Here is a 21,238-nt window from a genome sequence, read left to right on the forward strand (position 1 = left end):
AAACTAATTAAGCGCCGGTAAAGGCAGTCTTGCATTACAGCGCGTCAGTTATGGAGGAGGAAACGTACGCAGACGACTTTGGGGACGATGACGAGCTTTTCCGTAAGCACCGCACATGCAATCAAACATCCAAGGGGACATGTGGATGCAAGCTGACCTTTCTGAGGAGGCATCGATCGTCCCGTCTGTTTCCTCCCAACTTACCTTGCAAGCAGGGGAGTACCTCGAGGAAGGTGTGGCGTTGGAACCGATCTCAGCAAGGTGCGGCGCCGCGATTAGATGGGCGTGTTTGCATCTGGGGGAAAGCTGTACGTCGCCGACCATCGGAATTGCCCTTGACGGTTGTCTTGCTGGGCCGCTTGTAATCCCGTTTGCCAACAGGGAAGCGGGCGCTGAAGCTGGCGCCAGCACCGCCGTTGGTGGGCAGCCTGACGCCAACGGTGGACTGGCCGAAACTGCGAAGGAGTCCAAGCAGGTGCGCAGCCGTGCCAAACGTGCGAAGGGCGTACCGGGGCCAATGCGCTTTTAGAAGCTCTAAAAGTGCCTCGAAAGGATCACTTTCGGTTTATTGTTGCGCGGTTGTGCCAGTAGCTGTGCGGATACCACCATGCTTCTTGGACTTCGACTGCAACTGTCTGTCCGGTCTTGTCCGGACTATTACAGGCTGAGCGGGGCCTCAAGGGACCTGGGCCACAGCGGGGGATACCTGCCGCGTACTTTGAGGAACTTGGCACAGCTGGCGCAGTCACGGAGGACGCTCGGCGGCATGGCGGCCGAGGAGGAGGGCAACGCAGCGGCGCCGGCCGCGGCGGCGGCGGCAGCCCTGGAGCGCAGCAGCCTGGTGTCGGCAGCCGAGGTCCCGGTCTGGGGCTCATGCCCGGACCCCGCGGCCTCCCACCCGGCATGCGACCTGCCATCTTAACCCCAGTGCCATTGCCCGGTGGCCTCATGCCTCCCCCCCCGGGCATGGGGCGCCTGCCCAACGGCATGCCAGTACCCCTACCCATGCAGCTGCAAATGCAAATGCAGGCTAGGGGCCCCATGGGGCTCATGGGACAGATAATGTCGGGCCGTGGCGGTGTACGGCCCAACGGTGCCGCTGGGGGCCCAGTCATGATGCATGGCGTTACCGGCGGTCCTGCTAGCGGAGGCAGGGGAGGGAGAGGAGGCCTGGGGCGGGGTGCAGCTTTTGGCGGCCCGGGATCTGGCGGGAGCCTCATGATGCAGGGTCGAAGCGGGGGCGCCATCGCTGCCGCCCCCGCCGGCAGCCGCCTTGGGCCTGGTAGGCCGCCCCTGATGTCGCCGCCGCCGCCGCCACCACCTGCGAGACCAGCGGGGAGTTTTGGGGGGCCCCGCGTCCGGGGACCCCCTAATGCACCCCAGCCGGGCGGGCCCCATCCTGGGGTGCTTCCCGGGCCACTGCCGGGTGGGGGTGGGGGTGGGGGTGCAGGTGCAGGTGCCCTGGAGCAGCAGCAGCAGCTGCTGGCGGCTGTTGCTGCTGCTGCTGCCGGTGGAGGCAGTGGGCTGCCAGCTATGGAGGTGATGCGGCAGCAAATGATGCGGGCGGCGGCGGCTGCAGGGGCAGGCAACGCGCCCATGCTGGCCAACATGGCGGCTGCTGCGGGGCTCACCAACCCTGCCATGACGTACATGTTGCGAGCGCTTCAGCAGCAGCAGCAGCAGCAGGGCCCGGCAGCAGGCGGGATGCTTGGGATGGCGGACGGCTTGGCAGCGGGGGCAAAAGCTGCAGGGCTGGGGTCTGCTGGCGGCGGCTTTGTTGACGCTGACTCGAAGAAGATGCAAGATGAAGAGGCGGGACTGGGTCGCCCACCTCCTGTTGGCCTGGAGTTGGACATGCCCAGCATATTCCGTGATGCCCCCCGTGTGGGTTTAGACGTGGGGGCGATGGAGAGGGAGCAGGAGGGGTTGGGGGGGGCTGGCGAAGCCGGGTCGCGTCTGAGCTCCGGCCGCGGCCAAGGGGAGGGTGCTGCGGCGATGAGCGGCGGGAGGGGCGGAGCGCTGCTGTCGTCCGAGCAGCCGCCACCACCTCGGCAACACCCCCTGAGGCAACCCTCGCCGGACGGCCTTCCCTCGCACCTCCGGGGTGCGGTGGCGGGTTTCGGAGCCAGCCCCCAACAGCTGCTGCAGGAGCACCACCACCACCATCAACAGCAGCAGCAGCACGACAGCCAGCAGCAGCTGCACATGCGAGCGAGGGAGGAAGGGGCCGAGGGCACAGGTGGTTGGGGTTCCTCCGAGGGTGAACAGCCGCAGCGGCAGATGATCTTGAACCCACCATCGCTGCGAACAAACGGACCCATGCCTCCCTTGCAGGTAAGCGGAGGTGGGGAGTGGGACAGAGACAGGGTTGCGGGAATGAAGTGCTTGATTGGGGATGTGGGTTAGGGCAGCTGGCCGCCTCCACCCGCCTTCAGCTCCTGCCGCCCGGGTGTCAGAACGCCCTCCCCGGGTCGGTGTCTGCGAGTCGGGTTGCTGCCCCACAGTTGGCGGATGTTGGGGGTTGTTCTGGGGGGGGGGAGGTCCAGTTTGGAGAGTGAGGCCGGCGCCCTGTGCCCCCGGCAGTTGTGGGAATGAGGCTCGCGCCGGGTTAGGTCTCCGCGAGCTCTCCTTCCTCGGTCCCCTTATGCGTCGCTCGGGTAGCGTCCCGGTTCTCCCGCCCCCCTTTCCCCGTACCCCGGCCCTTTGGGCCCGACCACCCACCCAAGTGCCAAGGTCCCCTGACCCGTTTCGCGCGCTCCTGTCTTGCCACACCCCTTACCCGCCGCCGTCACTGGCCTCGTAGGCCAGCCCATACCACCAGGCGCTACATCCCTTTCGGCAACAGCAGCAGCAGCAGCAGCAGCAGCAGCGGCAGCGGAACGACCTGGGTGCTGCTGCCGCCGCCGCCTCCGCATCAGCAGCAGGCGGTCCGGCAGTCCAGGTGCCTCTCCCCATGGGTGAGGGTTGGTCCCAGCAGCAGCAGGACAGCGGAGGCTCCATTCAGCCCACTCACCCACACCCGCCTCAGCCGCTGGGCGGTCAGGTGCCGCCAAACGGCCACACTCGCCGGGGAGCTGGTCCGGGATCCCTACCGGGGGGGAGGCCCTTAGAGAAGCAGCAGGAGGGCGCGGAGGGGGGTCCTGGGGTGTGGGACTGGCGGCCGTGGAGCGGGGAGGTGGAGCTGGTAGGAGGTGGAAGCCTTGCGGACGGGGAGGACGGAGATACAGCAGCAGTGACAGCAGCACCGGGCGGGCGGGTGGAGGCGGGGGGGTTGGTGGCGGAGGGGGACATGGGGGTGTCTCATCCGGAGGGGCTCTTGGCAGCGGCCGCGGAGGCAGACCCGCTCCAGCCCCAGGGCCAGGCAGTGGATGAGTGGGCCGTGTCCAGGTGAGGGCCTCGGGTCCTGCAGGGGGACCGGGAGAGAGCACCAAGTGAATGGCCCCCACGTGCCGCATCTCCCCCTTAGCTTCTTGCATATGATTGGCCTATTCCTCGTTTCCGGCTCGTGCCGGTGTTTATTAGCGTCCTGCCTCCCTCCCCCCTCCCTCCCTCGTATGAAGCTGTACCTGCCCTCCCAACCTGCACCTCACTCATCGCAATGGGCTCAGTGAGTCCCCCCCTTGACTACTGCTGCTCCTACATACTTCCCTCCCCAATTACACTCTTGCCCTGGCAGCAGCTTCAGTCGTGTGTGGTTCGTCTTTCCCCCCCTTGGCAGCAGCTTCACTCGTTCGTGGTTTGTCTTTCCCTCCCTCCCTGGCAGCACTGCTGTCGCGGACATCGCGGCTAATCTCTCGCTGCCCTGCCAGCAGCGCCACACATTCTGCCGCTGCAGCTGCTCCCGCAATGACTCCCTCCCTCTCTCCTCGTCTGTATGTACGTCTGCTTTATTTTGACGTCTGGTGACCTCCTCCCCTGGTTGCCGAGTGCAGGTCGGGAACTAGCTGGGGTCCGCAAGCCGGGCCGGGTACGGGGACCTACCTTGTCCGACCCGCGGGTCTGTTCTGGCAAGACATGGCTCTTCCCTCTTCCGGGTCGGGAGCCCTCGATGCCTCCGCGGGACCTGGCCCTGCCCCGACCAGCGTACGGCACAAGTGGGTGCGTGAGGGGCCCATTGCAACCCCGGGTGCGGGTCAGGCGGCCGTCACTGACCCGCCTGCCGCCGCACCAGGGCCGCCTCCTCCCCTCCCCGCACTAATACCCGCGACACGGGGTTCACCGGGGTCCCTGCCCTCCAGGACACCCACCTCGGCGGCTACCATCACAGGGCCGACTTCCTCATCTGCGGTAGGGAACCATGGTTTCAGGCATTCGCGGGTGTCTGTGTGTGTGTGGGTCTGCATGTGTATCCAGTCTTCTGCGCTGTTATTATTATTATTATTATATTATATTTTTATTATTTTTATTATTATTACTATTATTATTTTTATTATTATTATTGGTTACGCCACACAGCACCAACTGCTCTCAGAACTACGGGGACTTCCCGATCGTCACGTCTGAGTCGGCAGGTCCCCGTCCCAACCCACTTAACCACGCATCTATCTATCTCGCAGAATGGTGTCGGTGTGGGCGTCCTGAGCCACGCAGCTGTCGGTGCGCCCACCGCGCCCACGCTGCCCTTGGCGGCAGTGGCGGCGGCGGCCACGGCCGCATCATCCGCCGCCGCTGCCGCGGTCGTGAGTAGTCAGGTGCTTCAGAAGACGGAGGACGCCATTGCTCTCATGAAGCGAGTCATAGCGCTGGAGGAGGCGCGACTGAAGCAGCAGCAGCTGCTTAAGAAGCGCAAGAAGGCGGCCACGGCGACTGCTGCGGCGACAACAGCTACAGCGGCGGGAGTGGAGAAAACTGGAGGGCCCGAAGGTACGTGGCGATGGGGTTGCAGTTATAAAGTCCGTTTATAATTCGTGCTTGTCAGTTGTGAGATGTGAAGTGCGACAGCAGCTCCCCAGCGTGCTCGATGTAGTGGATGGACCAGGACGTGCTCGGCTCTCGCCGGACTCCCACCCACTGCCCTTCGTGTCGCAGTTACAGCCAAGGCTGCTAAGCCGGGGGGCCCCGCGGCCGCAGTCGCCGGTGTCGGTGTCGGGGGTGCAACCGCGAGCACGTCCTCAGCACCACGGCCATCACCGCCGGCGAAAACCGCCCACGAGGCCGCAGCGGGTGCCGCCAGCGGGGGCGCGTCACTACCCTCCGCAAAGCGGCAACGGTCAAACAGCACAGCCGGGGACAGTCAGCAAGCGGCGGTGGCCGCAACCGCCGTGGCAGCAAAGGGGCGAATGGAGAGAGGGTCGCCCCTGACCCCTACCCCAGCTACCACCTCGGCCGCACGCCCATCGACTAATGGCGCGGCACCGCAGCCTCGTAATGGCACCCCCATGAACCGGACACAGGAAACCGTGCAGGAGCCGTACATCTTTGAGGATGACGGTACGGGACTGTACGACGAGCACTACGAGCAGCACCAGAACCAGCAGCACCCCCCCCACGCAGGTGCGGGACTGGACGCCATCACCCGGGGGGGTGGGGCCGTGGTGAGGAATGGAGCACAAGGCGGTGCAGGCGCCGGACCGTCCGTGGTTGTGGCGGCTGGTGGGGAGACGGCGGCGGCGGATGAGGCGTACAAAGATGGCAGTGCTGGCAGGCGAGGTGGTGGCGGTGGTGGGGGTAATCCTAGCGCCCGATATCAACAACAAGAGCAACATCTACAGCTTCAACAACAGCAGCAGCAGCAGGAACAGGAAGAGGAACAAATGCAACAGCTTGTTGACGAGGTACGACCTGACCTTGAGGATTGGTTTGTGCTGGGGTGACGGCCCGGGCGCGGGTGATAGCAGGTTGGAGCGGAGGGGAATGCAGGGCGCGGCGGTTACCTTAGCGGTTGCCAGTCTGGCCACAGCTGTTAGGGCTGGTGAGCTCCTCCCGGGAGGCGGAGGGCCATTGGGACTGGGGGATGGTAGTGATGGTGGTGGTTGTGGTGGTAGTGGTGCGGCAACCTGATTGTAGGACAGCGGCTGTTGTGGTCCGCAGCCCGTTGCGGCTGCAGGGCGGGGGTGTGTGTTGCCCGGGGCCCCTTATCTGGACCACCATGTCTGGGTGGGTTCGTCCTCCCCTGACCACCAGATGGAGTTGTAGTCCAAAGCAGCACAATGCTTAACACATGGACTCCCCTCTTCGTACACTCGCATTTCATTGCTCGAATGGTCATGAGATAGTCTTGAGATGCAGCTTGCGCGGGAGAATATCTCAGTGCATTATCACCTTTTGCGTGAGTTTACCGATTTTGATTTTGTTGTTGATTCGGATTCCCGTTGTGCCTTTCCTCCCGGGCCGCCGCCCCACCTGCGCATGTGATGGATCACCTCCATCCTCCCTTCTCTATGCCCTCAAATCCGATCTTAACGAAGCCCCCGTTGGACCCCCCTGCACACACTTGGGGCGCCAGGCTGACGGCGGCACCTACGACGACGATGACCTGCTGCTGAGCGACGACCTGCCCGCCGAGTTGGAGGGGGACGACACCGCGGACTGGGAGGCGCTCTCGGAACCGGCGAGAGGGCCCCCGGCAACTGCAGGGACAGCGGCGACCGGGGGAGGGGCAGTCAAACGTGGCAGGTACTACGAGGGTTTGGGGGGGGCCCTGGAGCCGGGGAAGTGGTCACGATAGGGGACCGGAGGTGTGTACCCCCACTGCCACCGCCATGGCCACTGGTAGGCTGTCGCCGTCGAGTTGTAGTATTACCGCCTGGTGTTGGTTGGGCGGGGCGTCCCTGCGGTTGGCTGGGCCTGCGGTTCACGACTCCCTCCTCCGTTCCATGCGGCAGGATGCACCTTCCTCCTCCCCGCCTAACTGAGCGCCGCCTCCCCAGCTCACATGTCCCTTGGACACGTTACTGCCCTCGCGCGCCACATGGGCGCACAGGATGCACTGATCGTACTTAGGGTTTTTCACTGCACGGCCTTCTTGCCGCCTCTTGTACCGCCACCTGCACCCCCACCTGCCCATGTGCCCTCGTGTGCTTCCGGGAACCCAACTCCGCCCGCCAGGGAGGGCTCCAGTGAGCAGGCGGAGAGGCAGCAGATGCAGGGAGCTCAGCGCCAACGTACCTGCTGATGTGTGGGGTGAGAGGATGATGTGGACAAGGGTTGCAGGGGGGACATCACGGGGGAACAGCAGCAGCAGGACAGAGGGCGTTGCTGCTGTTAAATAGCGGCTAAGTGGCTAACGAACAGCTTCGGAGCCTGGGCCTCCTGAATGTGTGCCACTGGCTGTCTGGCGAGGGAACGGCGGCTGCTGGCGGCTCCCGGTAGTGGCAGTGGTGTGGGCGGGCCTGGTTCAGCTGTTCGTGCTGTTGCTTGTGACGTGCTGCGAGGGACGGATGACGACTGCGGAATCTCAACTGGGGTGATGTGGGATGGCTCACACGAGGGGTACCTGGGCGGCTATGCCTAAGCAGTGGGAGCCGTGTGGGCCGTCTTAGCGGTCCGCGGGCGGGTAGAGGAGGAAGTGAGAGCCAGAGGAGTGGTGAAAGCGGGCACGGAAGGTGCTGGTGGGGCTGTGTCACTAAGCGTCATACGGCCTCTGTTCCCTCTTCTGTCAGTTGGATCAACTCCTGCCCCGTGTGGGGGAAATGGACAGGGAGGGAAGTCGGAAGGACTTCAGGAACGCAAGCATGGCGTTTATAACCTGCCCGGGGAAAAAGGATGGTCTCCCTTGAAAGTGGACAGGAGATAGAGGAACTGATCGCGTTTGAAGGGGAGAAGGGCTGCAGTAAATGCGTCGTTACACGGATTTGGGGACGGACGCAGTTCGAACGCTCTGAGCATGTGGTGCCTTTTCTCCGCCATAGTACATAATGCTACTTGTTTACAGAGCGGTACGGCAACAGAGTTTGTGCCACGAAGGACATACACATGCGGCAGAGCCACCTGGCTGTAGTCACTCTTCGCTCATCAGCTCGCGTGAGGTTGAAGCCGGTGCTGCTGGAGGAAAACCTCTCTGGTAACGCTCTCTATGGTCGTTCCTCTCCCCTCCTGACCTGTCGAAACTTATGTTGCTGCTCTCCCCTCTTCCACTCTCGCTACATAGCTAGCCGTCACTAATTTGGGCGCTAGAAAGAGCGTGTGCATACAAACATTGGCAGAGACAGCGCAGTACCCTTGTCTACGACTCCTCCGTCGCCTCGTCTCTTTGGTGAAACCCCTTTCCCCCGACGTATACACAACCCTGGCTGAGCGTCTGCAACGCCTGCATCAGGCCGTACGTCAGCTGTTCAACAGGCGACGCGTACACCCGTGGAAGATGACCCACTGCAGAGCGTAAGAAGCAAGTTACCAAAAGACGGAGGGACGCGGATAAAATGGAGAATGCAACTCCACTTCCTGCCAGGGGTCCGAGGTGCTGGAACTCAGCAAGCAATGTGCGCGCGCCCAGACAACCTGCAAGCCTTTCGCCAGCGGAGCGTGCCACAGCCCAAAGGAAGCCCAGTAGACCCAGCAGCCAAGCGGCGGCTCACGCCAAGTCTCAAGTAAAGGCAGAAGACAGAGGCAACAAGTGTGTCGGCCGGTGCCATCACCGGGAACGATCCATCTCCATTCCCAGCAATCGCCCATTCGAAACCGCGCCAACCAGCAGGAAAAACCAACGCCAACCAGCACACAGTCGCACTGCACGGCACCCTTCACACAGCGCCGCGAGACCGTGCTGTCCGCCTCCTTGTCCCGCCCAGCGGCCCCGAGTCCCATGACGTCTGCTGCTCTGACCCAGCTACCCCACCCCTTCCAGGCCCCGTCGCGGCACGACGTGCACCCGCTGCCCCCACCAGAGGGGGAGGTACGTCGTTAGGACCCCTCCGGTCTTCGTCTACAGACGCCGATGCCGCTGATCCGCCCGCTGGTGCAACGCGACTGCCTGCACGCCTACTGCCGGCCCCCGGTGCCCGCCCTCCGGCCGTTGCCGGTGCGTCTTGCCGACCTGCATCCTTGTTGCTACTGGAAGCGGTGTCGCTGCTCCTACTGCTGCTGCCCAACGTGTCTTCATCGCCATGCCGACTCCGCCCTTGAGTTGCCGCGCTGCCGGGTAACGCTGTGGAGGACCTTGATTGCCTGGCGGATCTGCTGCTCGTGAGCTCCTCCTCGTCTTCTGCACGATCCTGATGATCCTCCAGTTGCTGCTCCCCTGAAAACTGGTCACTGCTCTCCTGGGCGTGTGCACCTTCCTCATCCTCCTCATCCTCATCAAATTCGAGGTTCTCCATGATCTCCTCGAACAGCTGCAGGCAGGCCAAAATGCGGACCGCAATAAGAATCAGACGATGCACCACCCCGCCGCACAGCACAAGTTAATGCTGCAGCTAATGTTAGCTGCACAAATGCGCGGGGTAACCTCTTGAATGACCCTGCCGTTATACGCCCTGGCACCGGAAGGAGCCTTGAACGCATTGTAGGTTACACTCGCTTGCCCTGCAGGATATTGTCCATATTCGGCACACCCTTCCTCCATATTGTCATCAGGCCTGTCAGGCATATTTTTATACTAGCTGTTATCAGCTTTGGCGCATAATTTTTTCACCCCTTCCAAAAGTATACACCAAGCGTACAACGCATGTGGCCCCCTGCAGGAAGGCCATCTTGCCCCTTCCCATCGCAGTCACAGCGAGCCAGCCAGCCATGTGTGGCCCTCGACCTGCTCAACAGCCCTGCCACCTCCCTTACCGCAATGTCAGCCTCCTCGTCAAACAGCGCGTACTCGCGCTCGCCCGCTTCTGCACGCGGTGGCAGGGAGCTAGGGTCGCGTGCTGCGGCCTCTGCAATGCTCCGGAACGCGACCAGGTTCTCGCTGAAAATGGGCATCAAGCTGTTTTGAACACCGAAGACGCCCACTTTGAGGTCAACCAGAAGGTCCGGTAACGCCTGAGAGAAACTCAATTTCACCTGCGTCTTACCGCTTCGAAGCGGCTTGAACGCCACAAACCCTGTCCGTTGAGGTTAGAATTCCGACAGCGCAGGGGAGGGCATGGGGCAGGGTGGGTTGTGACTGCAAGTGTAAGGACAAGGCAACATGGTCGGCCTCAGCCTGCTGCACCAAGCTGTGATGGCCGATGTTGTGTATGAAGTCCTGGGAAAGCTAACTTCCGCAAACAAGACTGAAAACACGTGGTTACCGACAGCGGGGCTGCCACATCATTCGGAAGTCGTGCATATATGAACCACCTACAAAACGTATCAAAATATGTCCTTATATCTGCAAGCCTGTGCCTCCGGCTCATTAACTTGCCCACCTGACATCGGCATCCCCCAAACGGACTCGAACGCTATACGTTTGTCCGGCACAACTTCCGTCTTCTGAAGGACGAAAACAATTTCCATCACAGGAAGTAAACCTGTAAAGCAAAATGAAATCGTCGCAAGGACGATCGGCGCAACGCGAGATCGGCTGGCGTGCGCCAACTCAAACTGTCGGCACAGGCTTACCGTGCCGGTAAAAGCACTGAAATAGCGCAAGGTCCGGATTGTTGGCGTCGAGACCAATCTGCATCAAGAAGACCACTTAGTATCCTCAAACCCCAGCGGCAGAGGACTTCCGGTTGGACATACCTGCGCTACGAGGTCCAAGAACTCTACAAGCCTATTCCAATCATTCCAAATACCGAAGCAGACGCTTGCTGGTGCGTCAACTTCAATAACAAACGTGTGCTTGGCGACATCCTTCTCGTCTTCCGAAAAGGAAATATAGTTCGCCGGAGTGTATCCGCTAATGACTGACTCTTGCCCAGGCCCAGGTTCTGCAGCAGAACTGCAACGCAAGCTAGCTCCTCTTAGTCTATAATTGGTTGCGGCACCAGGAAAATATGGGCAGCTAGCAGCCACACGACTGCTGGCGCCGCAAGCTGACGATGGCCGCCGCCCAACAAGCTGACTCCAAGCAGCTACGTGATGAGCTTGTCGCACATGTGTAGCAAATTTAATGGGTCGAATTGTATATGAGCAGCTGCAGGTAGATTGCTGCACAGTTCGGCTTTCTTGAAGCCTCTGACCGCTAGCGTGCGTCAATTGCGACAGCATACTGCTACTTCTTCAATGCATACATTAGCACCAATTGAGACGACATGCCTGCAAGCCTATACAATAGGTGTCTTGCTCAGAGCAGCTTCCTTTGCCCCTCCGAAGCCAGTCGTTGTACGATTAAATGTTTCCTATAGTTCGTGCAAAGACGCTTAGTGAATAACCTGCTCAATTATATGGAGTGGGGATGATCTCATAAAATTTCAAGGAGGGTAAATACTTGAGCATCGACTCTACGCATGATTATTTAAAGTTTTCGAGCGAAGATCAGAATTCTTGCAGTCTGACTGAACAGAGGTACAAAGAACATTATCCAAAATGTCTTTGATGAGTCAAGTGTATGTGTCCAAGGCACAGTCGCATCCTCTGATTGCGTACGGCCCCAACGTTTATCGTCATTGAGGTCATTACGGGCCCTTCTCCATCTGGGTCAGCGTAGAATTCGGCTCTACATATAAACACAGCTCATAATTGGTGGCATTCACCGTTCGTTAAGTGTGTTTTTTAAGCTGCAAAACGTTCAACTAACTCCGTGACTGAAGATTGTGAGACGCTCGAGTTCGCTCCGGATTAGGCATTGAAGATGGCGCTAAGTGTTGTTGACTCCATCTCACGTCGGGGGCCGCCCCAGACCTTACACCATGGAAGCAACGTCTCCTCACATGCCACCTCAGCCGTGGTGGGCGGTTGTTGGCGAAGCGTCCCTGCGCGCTCTGTCCTTACCAAGACAGCTCAGCGAGATGACATAGACGAGGCCGAGCGGCAGCGAATCACTCAGAACCAAACAGCCGCGGATGTTATGGTTCAGGCGTCGGCCGGCACCCGAGCCACTTCCCAAAATTCCTCAACGCATTCGTCACCTCTATCCTTTAAGGACCGCACCCGATTGCCGAACCTCTCTTGCGACTCACTGGGTTCAACCTCTTGTCTCAACATACTCGGCGTTGACGACCCATGCCTCGACGACAGGTCCGTCCCACGCTACCGGCAATCCCGCATTCGCATTGCACGAAGGGACATTTTCATCCGATGAATGACAACATTCCTCTATCTATCCGTTTACCGGCATTATCCCTTCTTGTGGTGTTGCTACCTTTTTCCTCCATTCCACCCCGGTACTCCGTTTACTAGCTAGTAGCTGCCGTTTAGCTGCTGTTACCCGATGATGGTGATGGTAACGATGACAGTGATGGCGGCCGCAACCGGGGGGTCTGATGACCAGGGTGGGCTCGCTCACCCTCTCGTCACGCTCCGCACCTCTTCCATTTGTCATGTCGAGTCTTTCCTCCCCGATGGTCCCCGCCGCCCCCAATCAGTGTTACCCTCCCTCCCCCCCCCCCCCCCGGTGCTCCATCTCCGCCCCCAGCCAGAGCTAAGCCTGCTGCCCTGCTGCCACCTCGCCTGTCACTGCCTTACCTTCCGCAGTCTGGATCTCAAGATATACGAGTACATGGTGGAACTTGTACGGAGCGGTACGACACAGGAGCGGGCTGCCGAGGTAATATCCCAGTGGAGCGGTGGTGGCGGTGTGGAGGCGGTCGACGTTAACAAGCTCAGGTCGTACTTCATGAGGACCACCCTGGAGCAGGTGATCCAGGTACATGGCTTTAAGGTGGGTGAGCGGGGGTGGGGGTGGGGAGGGAAGGGGAGGTGGAGAGGGCGGGATGGGAGCTGGGAAGGTCAATTTCCCCCGTGCATGGACGAGGCCGCATGGCTAGTCGCAGTCTTCCCTTCCCCAACTACTCGGGGGCCCCCCCTCACTCCCCTCCCCGCCGCCCTCCACTGCCGCCCCTGCCGTCACCTGCTCCAGGCTGCGCTGCCGCTGCTGGCGACGTGTATGTCGTACTGGAGTCTGGGACTGCTCCCCTCCACTGACGAGGCCGTACTTCCCCCGGCAGTACGGGGTGCTCTGGTGGTGGCCAACCTGCTGCTGCTGGTGGTGTTCGCGTCCCGGGGCCTCAAGAACGCAGGTGGCTGCGGGGTGGAGGCGGTCGTCCTCACGCACCCTAACTACTGCCAATACCCGGCCCCCCTTGCAAGGGCACGCACATTGCACCCACTGCCTCCCCGGGCCCCTCCCCGGGGCCCCTCCGGACGGTGCTTCAAGAACGAAACCCGTCATCTCACCCCGTCCCTCCCTCTCCTCGGCCCCCCCCCGCAGGTCGGCTTATTCGTGTGGGTCGTGTGGCGGTGCAGTTCAGCGCTCGGGCGGAGCTGGTGCTGCTGGCTGTGCGGGTGAGGGGCGGAGGAGGACCCGCGTGGAGAGAGAGGACCCGCGGGGCTGTGTGGGCGGGGAGGGCTCTATTGGCAGCGGGGGGGGAGGGGTGCATGTATGTGTCTAGCTGCCCGCCCGCTGCCTAAAGGATGCATGCACTGCAGCTGCGGCTGAGAAAAGCGCTAATCCAGCCACCAAACGGCCTTCCGCCAGTCTGACTGCCACATTACAAATGGTTCTAACAATATATGGATGGAGGTCCTGCAATTCAAAACGTAAAAACCAAAAATGCCATTTGAGGGTTTTACGGAATGTTCAGCGATTTTCGGGTTCTTGTGCAAGGGGTGAACTCCACCTTCAACCTCCCCCTCTACACCGCCTCCTCCCCCTCCTCCCGCTTCAAGTCATTCCCCTCCGCCCGCTGTCACGTGTTGTGTCCTGATTAGGATCTGGCGGACGGCCACGGCCCCCTCATCCGGGCGGCCCTGGGACTACCACAGGCACCAGCACCAGCACCAGCAGCCGCTGCAGCCACCCCGGCGACTGCAGCGCCCAGCGGAGGCGGAGGTGGGGTCGCAGGAACGAGTTCAGGGCCTGTGGCACCTGCCGCAGCCGCCGCCGCCGCAGCAGCAGCAGCCGCAGCAGCTACTACCGCCGCCACTGCGGGCCCCTCCTCAACACCCGCAGCTGCCCCCCTGGCGGCGCAGCGCCGCTCCTCCCGATTGAGAGTACTGCAGGCTAGTACGGCAGCCATGAGGCATGTCAAGCGCATGGCTGCGGCATCTGCTACTGCTACTGGTGCTGCTACCGGTGCCGGTGCCGGTGCACCGCTGTCTTCACCGTCGCCACTCCCCCCGACCTCCTCCACTTCATCCTCCCCGTCGTCCTCGTCTTCATTCAGGGCCCACGCCACCCCCGCCATGCCCACCCCCACACCCCGCAAAGCCACCACCGCCCCCCTGAGCAGCCTCCACGCGTACTTGGTGCTGCGGGAGGCTGCGCAGGTGACGGAGGAGGAGGGGGGAAGCGACACTCTAGCTGGGGAGCTGGGCTTGACCGGGGAGGAGGTGACGGCGGCAGCGGCCATGTATGCCAGGTGGGTGCGGGTCCTTCGAAGGTCAACTAGCAGAAGTTGCAGCTAGTGGTGAGGCGTGTGAGTTTGGGGGTGGTACGGAGTGCCGTACGTGACGTGATGTAATGCGATGGGGTTGCTATCAGGACATGGATGTGACGGCGGTGATGCAGCTGACGGATAGACGGAAAAACAGACGGACGAACGAACAACTGGCTGACTGACTGAGCGCAACTGCACGGGCCCCCTGTGGTGCTGTCCACCTCGCCTCGTGGGTTCGCTACCCTGCCTGTCCTCTGAATGGTACGGCAGGTACGGCGACATTGCCAGGGGTGGCCGGTTCGCCGACTTCGAGCTGCAGAGGCTGCTGCAGGTAGGGGGATCAGGGAGGGGGCGGCTATGTGCAGCGTTGTGTGTTTTACACGGTCGCAGGTGAGGGAGGGCGGGAGAGAGGCACATTTGCTGACAGCTGAACGCCCATCCCACAACCCTTTCTCTTCCCATGTCGTGGCCTTCCTGCCAACCCCATCCTTCCATACCCCTTTAACTCGCCCCACCCAATCCTCACTCCCATCCGCACCCGCGCACGTACACGTACACGTAATGTGCCCAGGAGGTGGCGGACTCCCCGGACCCCCCCCTCACCCCGGACGAGCGGCGGCTGGTGCTGCTGCTGCACTCCAGGGGGCCTGGAGCGGCGGCGGCTGCTGCTGTTGGGGGCCCCGGCGGCGCCAGGTCGGGGTCCAGGGGGGCCTCGGGGCGGGGAGCCAGCAGGGGGGTGGGAATCTCCTTTGCGGAGTGGGCGGCCTGGTGGGCGGCGACCACCCTGGAGTGAAACCAGGCAGAGGAGGGCGAGAGGAAGGGGTGGGGGTGCACCGACGGGACTACGACATCCACATAGGTGTCGTCTGCCTGGATGAAGAATGGCATGTCGGGATGAGCGTGTGTGTGCGCGCATGTGATGTGGTTTAATCACTATCACCAGCGCTGAGGCATTAGGGAGAGGTTTTCACACACATACATACACACACACAGAGGGGCGCAGAGAGTCGAGGAGGCGCCCGAGTGAGCCTAAGTGGCCTATTTCGGGAGAAGCCCAACCTTCCCTGATTACATCGAATGCTTGCACGATTGTACGACAACATGGCCGACATTCAAACGCATACATGGCATGTGTGCACACAGGCGAGCATACATACATACATACGCACGCACGCACAAGCATAACAGCAGCATGTCAATACCACCTCAGCGCTCGTGCAAGCACACACACAGGAAAGGTGTCCCCACCACCGCCCAGGAAGTACCAGGAAGACCATGCACCCGTGTCAGCAGCTCGCTTGACGCAAGCATGCTTATTGAAGTGCATGTGCACGGGCGAGATTGCGGCCTTGCCTTTTGAGATATCGTACGTGCGCGCGTTCCATTGGCGGCCACGTTGCTTTGTTTCACGGACAGCGGAGTCGCACATTCAGAAGAAGTCGCTGATTAGCAGTGCATGGGCCCCCTTATTTGTTTACAGTAGATTACGCATGTATGTACGTGTATATGTATAATGCTTATTTGCAACGGAGCATTGCGCGCGCAGATCCGCGTCGTGCGTGCATACATGTGTAAACCCGTGTACGACGTCACGTGCACTGCCTGGGTGGTTGCGGTGGGCTGTTGCGTCCCAGCTTGCGGGCTGTTGTCTCCTCTTGGTGCTTTTAAACCACATACATATGTGAGTGCGTTGGTTGAGGCTATCAGACGGGGTTAAGCGGGTAGAGAGAGCAGGTAGGGACACAGCTTCCGCTCCCCCGCGGGGGCAAATTTGCCGGAGGACCGTTATGTAGCTTGGAGTTAGTTAGTTGAGGCATGAGTTTTCTTCCCAAGGTAGTTGTTAATCCGTCATACTGTGTCGTGCTGATGCGGCTTAGGCTGGCTGGCATTAATGTGTGAGTGTCTGTATCTGTGCTTCAGTTTCTGGGGGTTGGCCTCCATCCCCCCGCCGCCGGGTTGGTCGAGTAATGGATTGAGCCCATCGTAGATGCTCCGGTGACGTTGATGGAGGCGGGAGTACGATGGTACCTATGTATCGTACAGCGAACTTAAACAAGAGATATAAATACTTGCAACCGTGACTCAGGACCATGATTGTCTCTCGTACACAGAACGTGCAATGCCCTGAAGCCACCCAGGGGACTGGGGTCGCACTCGCACACCCTAGGGTCGCGGAAGAGCATCACGGACGGGTGAGGAGAAATACCGTAGCTATATATGGCTACCGCTGCCATGTAAGAGTTCGAAGTTCTTGCACTTCATATTGTCACCCACACAGCACGAGCCAAGCGAACGCAGCACAGCCATCCCCGCCCTGAGGTAACCAGCTGAGTTCGCAACCTTTTCAAGACCCCAACTCCTGCCCACGTCCAACAGGGGGCAGCTTCCCAACAGGTTCCCAAAAAAGCAGTCGCAATCACCAGTACCACCACCACCACCACCACGCACGTGTGCACCACCAGTGCCACCACCATGCATATATCGGCAGCGCATGACCTCCTCCTCCCGTCCAAGCCCCTCTCCTCCCATCTTCATTCTTAAAAACCGCGAACATTTCTACAGCCATGTTGATGGCCAGGTCGCCAAAAAAAATGGATTACGGACCCGCACGCCTATGAGAGCCGTTGCGATGGGAAGCAGCTGCTGCTTGGCGAAGCGAGCAACAGCAATTAAGTGCAGGTGAATACACAAACACCATTCTCCCGCTTACATATTCACCATACATGAATACCTCATCTGTATGGTCGACATTCGGACTCCTTACACACCAAGACACGTTAGTATGGGTCACATCACCACCACTGTCATCACCATTATCACCACCACCATCACTTAAACAGGATAAACGCCCCCTGGGCAGGTCTGTTGGAGTCTATAGAAGAAACCCCCCGGTAGCGCACCCCACGCACCTTGCGGTTACGTTGAGCTGTCCGTGTACGGCGGCAGCCCCCACTGCTCCGGTTTGAAGTCCTCCAGGCTGGCAAACACCGCAGTCGCCCCGCAACCCCTCGAGATCTCCTCCGGCATACCTGGGTACGGCACCATCACAACACGCATGCCCGCCGCCAACGCCGCCTCCACACCGTTGGGTGCGTCCTCAAACACGAGCACAGACCCGGGGGTCGGCTGTGGCAGCGGAAATCCCTCTGCGGCCGCCAGGAAGATGGCCGGGTCGGGTTTGGCCCTGTGCACCATGTCGCCCGTGATTACCCGGTTGAACAGTCCGAAGAGCTCCCCGTGTTTGGAGGTCTTGAGGGCGAACTGGCTCTGAGAGGAGCCGGTGGCCAGGGCGATGGGGACCCGGTGCGCAGCCAGGTGGCGGACCAGGCGCTCCGCCCCCGGCATCAACGGGGAGTCCGGGAAGACGTCCCGCAGCAGGGCATCACGCTCAGCCAGGAATTGCTGCGAGGAGGTGGGAGGTGGGAGGAGGGAGGGGGGAAAAGACGAACCACGAACGAGGTGGGAGGGGGCGGTTTGCCGGTTGGCGTTGGTGCATGTGGTGCACCGCATGGCCGAGGTGGACCTGGGCGGTTTGCTGGGTGGGACGCGGGCGGGTACAGACCAACAGCGGAGCATCACATCACATCACATCACATCAGCGAGGAGGTGAGGGGGGGGGGATCGGGTGCTGCTTCGGACCCCTGGCAAGTGTGCCGCCAGTGCACTGTCCCCGCTATCCCCCCCATCCCGCCTACCTCGGGTGTTATTTCCTCGGGTGTCAGCTGCAGCGCCTCCAGCAGCACCCGGGCGCCCTCCTGCGGCTGCCGCCCCATCATAAGCGCCTTCAGCTCCCAGGTGAAGGTACGACAGAAGCGGTCGAGGATGCGCTGCTGGGCAACCGTGTATGCACCCTCCGTGTCCAGCAGCAGCCCGTCCATATCTGACAGGACGGAGTGAGTGATTCGTAACAGCGGAGACGGAGGAGGGGCCACAGGCGGACGCGGGAATGAAGCCAATGCCAAATATGACCACAACGTGAAATCCAGTGTTGGGGTCCTTAGGATCTAGGGAGGGAGATACCCTACGGGCGGGGAGGTATGGTCGGGGAATTATGTGTGTGTGTGTGTGTGTTGTGCGTGTCGTGTGTGTGTGTGTCTGTGTGTGTGTGTTGGTGTTAGGAGGCAGTACAGCTCTATGCGGGTTTCTTTCAGAAAGGAGGGCCTTCGCAAAGGGAGTTGGGGGCTCAGCGGGTGGGGTGGGGGGCCGGCCTACGAGGGCGGGGTAACGTTGGGGCAGAGTTGGGGCCGCCTCAGTTGAGCTAACTGCCTCCTACCATTGTACCCCCTAACTCCCAGCTCGGTTTAAAAGTTAAGATTATTAGCAGTGAGACACATATGCTTCGATCTGAGGCTACCCGACTGCAATTACCGCTGCTATTGTCGATTCCCAGCACCCTCAACTGCTGCATGTCATCAACAGGGGCACAGCGGCCATGCGAATAAAGCGTGCTATTATGGCTTGAAGCCGCCCCCCTCTTGCTGTATCGAATTTTATCTCGGTCTGGAGACCAGGCGGCACGTCACTCCCTCAGTTCTCGTTTTACATCCCAAAAGCTCGACTCTCCCACTCGCACCAAAGATGACGGCTGACACCGGTTTCGGGACCTCTTGCCCGATCGCAACACCGGTAGGGTTGTGTGCTTCCATGACCGCGATCCGCGTCCTATACAAAATGCCGAGGAGATTCGTGACTAGGACACTCTCTGCTAGGATAGATCAGGAAATCAACCAGGCGTCGAATCACGGAACCGACAGGAGGTTCTCGAGATGTAAGCAACACCTTTGGCCTTCTTCCGGGTGGACGGCAGGTGTGCTACAGAAAGTATCACGCTTTTATACCAACCAGGTACTAGCTCTGCATGTAGAAGTATAACAAGTAAACGTGACGGCGGTGACGGCGGGAACGCGGCGAGACTCAGAGTCTGGAGCCCTGACGTTCTGTATCTGCTACATCAATAAACGTTATAAGGAGATCATGAAACAATAATTGAAGACAGGACAAGAGTCCTTGTCCTTTTTAGTCAGATTTTCATGCCCAAGCAGGTTTCCGCCCTGTTGTTTCTGCTTCAATCCCAGATCGGCCATATCACACCGGTGTATGGCCATATCACACTACTTATGGACAAGTCCTAATACTTGCCTCCGAAACCTTAACCACCACACCCGTAGGGGTCAATCATAGAAGAATAACAAGCTGATGAAAGGGTAATATAATATCTGAAGCGCTAATTTTTGAGTAAATCGTCTCCGAAGGAATATTCGATGTTCCCCAGCAGCAGATGGCGACCCTGCTATCCCCGAAGAAAGTGAGCGCCCTTTCTAAGGGCTACGGCTAGAACCCCCGTTCGTTTGTTCGTTTGTTCGTGCATTCGCGAGTCCACTGTGAAGAAAAAAGCTTAGAGGCGGCAGGGGAGAAGGTGGCGAGGTGCGGCAGGAGATAGAGGTGGCCGGGGGCAGAGGCGGCAAGGGAGGAGGCGGCAGGGGATAGAGGCGGCAGGCGAGGAGCAGCACGGGATAAAGGTGGCAGAGGAGAAGGCGGCAGGGGATAGAGGCGGCAGGGGTAATGTAAGCCTGGACTTTACGGGTATCCTGGGGCTCAATGCCCACGGAGTGTGGGGCTCGAGACGGTGTATAGAATTCAGTAACCGACATTCGTTGGTACATGAGCGTGTAGGCTACGGGTGTCAGAACCCCTCCATGCTAAATGCCGTGCATCCAAACGATGACCACTCTTTCTTCGGGTACATAGAGCCATAGGCTCCCTTATACGTGTACCACACTACCCCGCTTGTAAAATGTCCCATGATCCGTTCTACCCCGGGCACTCTGGATTGCGTGCAGGGCATCACATGCATGTGCCGTACATGCATTCATACATAGGCCAGGCACTAATGGTAGAGCATGCACCAATGCCTTCAGGAAATCCTGAAATCAAGACCTGTCAAGGTCGAGAATCCTTCCGTTGGTGGAAAGAAAAGTGCCCCTTATAGATGGGTGATGGTGACCTGGCATAAAATTACTTGCGAGCTGAACAGGAATGCGGTTGAGCCGCCGTTGATCCAGCAGATTCCGATGGATGCCGGTGGTGGGTGCGGAACGTAAGCGATCTACTGAGAAGTTGACTAGGGTGACTGGATGAGGGTGCCCGAAATACCGGGGAAGGCAGGGTTTCGCCGGGTAGTGGCCACGGGTGAAGATATGCCCCCCTGTCCCACACATCACACAGATAGATATGAATACATCAGCTCTATGCATGACAAAAATCGCTCCAGCTGCGACCGTGCATACTAAGACACACCTGCCGAATCCTGCATGTCTGGCCCAGTCGATGCAAGCCTGCTCGGCCCTCACAAACGCAGGTACTACTGGTCGGTGGAGAGCGTGAGAACACAGACTCACGTCCCGGATTGAATTTGGAATCGGCCACAATTGTTACCAAGTTCCATGTAACCTTCTTTGCAACTTGATCGTTTCGTTTCTTCCATCATGGCGGTCGTACGGCGTATACGGCACGGCCCAGTCCTCACTCCTCACACATCCTAAGGTCGAGAATTTATTCATCCAGCGGCATCCACCCTGTAACGGCTATAGCCTATAGCCTATAGGGCGTGGCGTTAAGAACGTCAGTATAATATATGGCTTCCCCGTCAATACTCCCCCGCGAAGATGGGCGCGAGACTGGCGTGCACAATGTTTCTATACCTAGTATGCATGTCTCTGTCATGCAGCTGTAGGCACTCAAGGGTATGCCGAGGCGGCAACGGGGATCGGAGGGGCTGCAGGAAAAGTGATCAACAAATACAGAGCAAGTGCTACGAGCTGCGCAAATCGTAGATGCGTTGCTCG

At 59.9% G+C, this 21,238-nt stretch overlaps 4 protein-coding genes across 4 annotated transcripts; 2 read left to right on the forward strand and 2 right to left on the reverse strand.

Moving 5' to 3' along the window:
* Nucleotides 1-50: 50 nt before the first annotated feature.
* On the forward strand, nt 51-7,114 carry VOLCADRAFT_95537 (uncharacterized protein; the record flags this gene model as incomplete). The annotated part of the gene is made up of 13 exons (XM_002954590.1): nt 51-102; nt 216-261; nt 382-475; nt 664-2,334; nt 2,922-2,957; nt 3,029-3,387; nt 3,561-3,607; nt 3,933-4,098; nt 4,239-4,287; nt 4,557-4,863; nt 5,029-5,774; nt 6,446-6,615; nt 7,048-7,114. The coding sequence occupies 13 exons, from the start codon at nt 51-53 to the stop codon at nt 7,112-7,114; spliced, it is 3,810 nt and encodes a 1,269-aa protein (XP_002954636.1).
* On the reverse strand, nt 7,078-10,537 carry VOLCADRAFT_106492 (uncharacterized protein; the record flags this gene model as incomplete). Its single annotated transcript, XM_002954659.1, has 5 exons — nt 7,078-8,310; nt 8,975-9,272; nt 9,715-9,974; nt 10,281-10,382; nt 10,474-10,537. The coding sequence occupies 5 exons, from the start codon at nt 10,535-10,537 to the stop codon at nt 8,165-8,167; spliced, it is 870 nt and encodes a 289-aa protein (XP_002954705.1). The 3' UTR covers nt 7,078-8,164.
* Nucleotides 10,538-11,647: 1,110 nt separating this feature from the next.
* Nucleotides 11,648-15,186, forward strand: VOLCADRAFT_118834 (uncharacterized protein; the record flags this gene model as incomplete). The annotated part of the gene is made up of 8 exons (XM_002954591.1): nt 11,648-12,033; nt 12,490-12,676; nt 12,875-13,034; nt 13,226-13,299; nt 13,726-13,846; nt 13,967-14,375; nt 14,664-14,724; nt 14,965-15,186. The coding sequence occupies 8 exons, from the start codon at nt 11,648-11,650 to the stop codon at nt 15,184-15,186; spliced, it is 1,620 nt and encodes a 539-aa protein (XP_002954637.1).
* Nucleotides 15,187-17,309: 2,123 nt separating this feature from the next.
* VOLCADRAFT_109270 (uncharacterized protein) lies at nt 17,310-19,466 on the reverse strand (the record flags this gene model as incomplete). Its single annotated transcript, XM_002954660.1, has 3 exons — nt 18,967-19,466; nt 18,089-18,273; nt 17,310-17,795 (listed from the first exon to the last, which is right to left on the reverse strand). The coding sequence occupies exons 1-3, from the start codon at nt 19,037-19,039 to the stop codon at nt 17,310-17,312; spliced, it is 744 nt and encodes a 247-aa protein (XP_002954706.1). The 5' UTR covers nt 19,040-19,466.
* Nucleotides 19,467-21,238: the final 1,772 nt, after the last annotated feature.

Source organism: Volvox carteri (assembly GCF_000143455.1).
Source record: "Volvox carteri f. nagariensis unplaced genomic scaffold VOLCAscaffold_44, whole genome shotgun sequence".
Taxonomy (NCBI): domain Eukaryota; kingdom Viridiplantae; phylum Chlorophyta; class Chlorophyceae; order Chlamydomonadales; family Volvocaceae; genus Volvox; species Volvox carteri.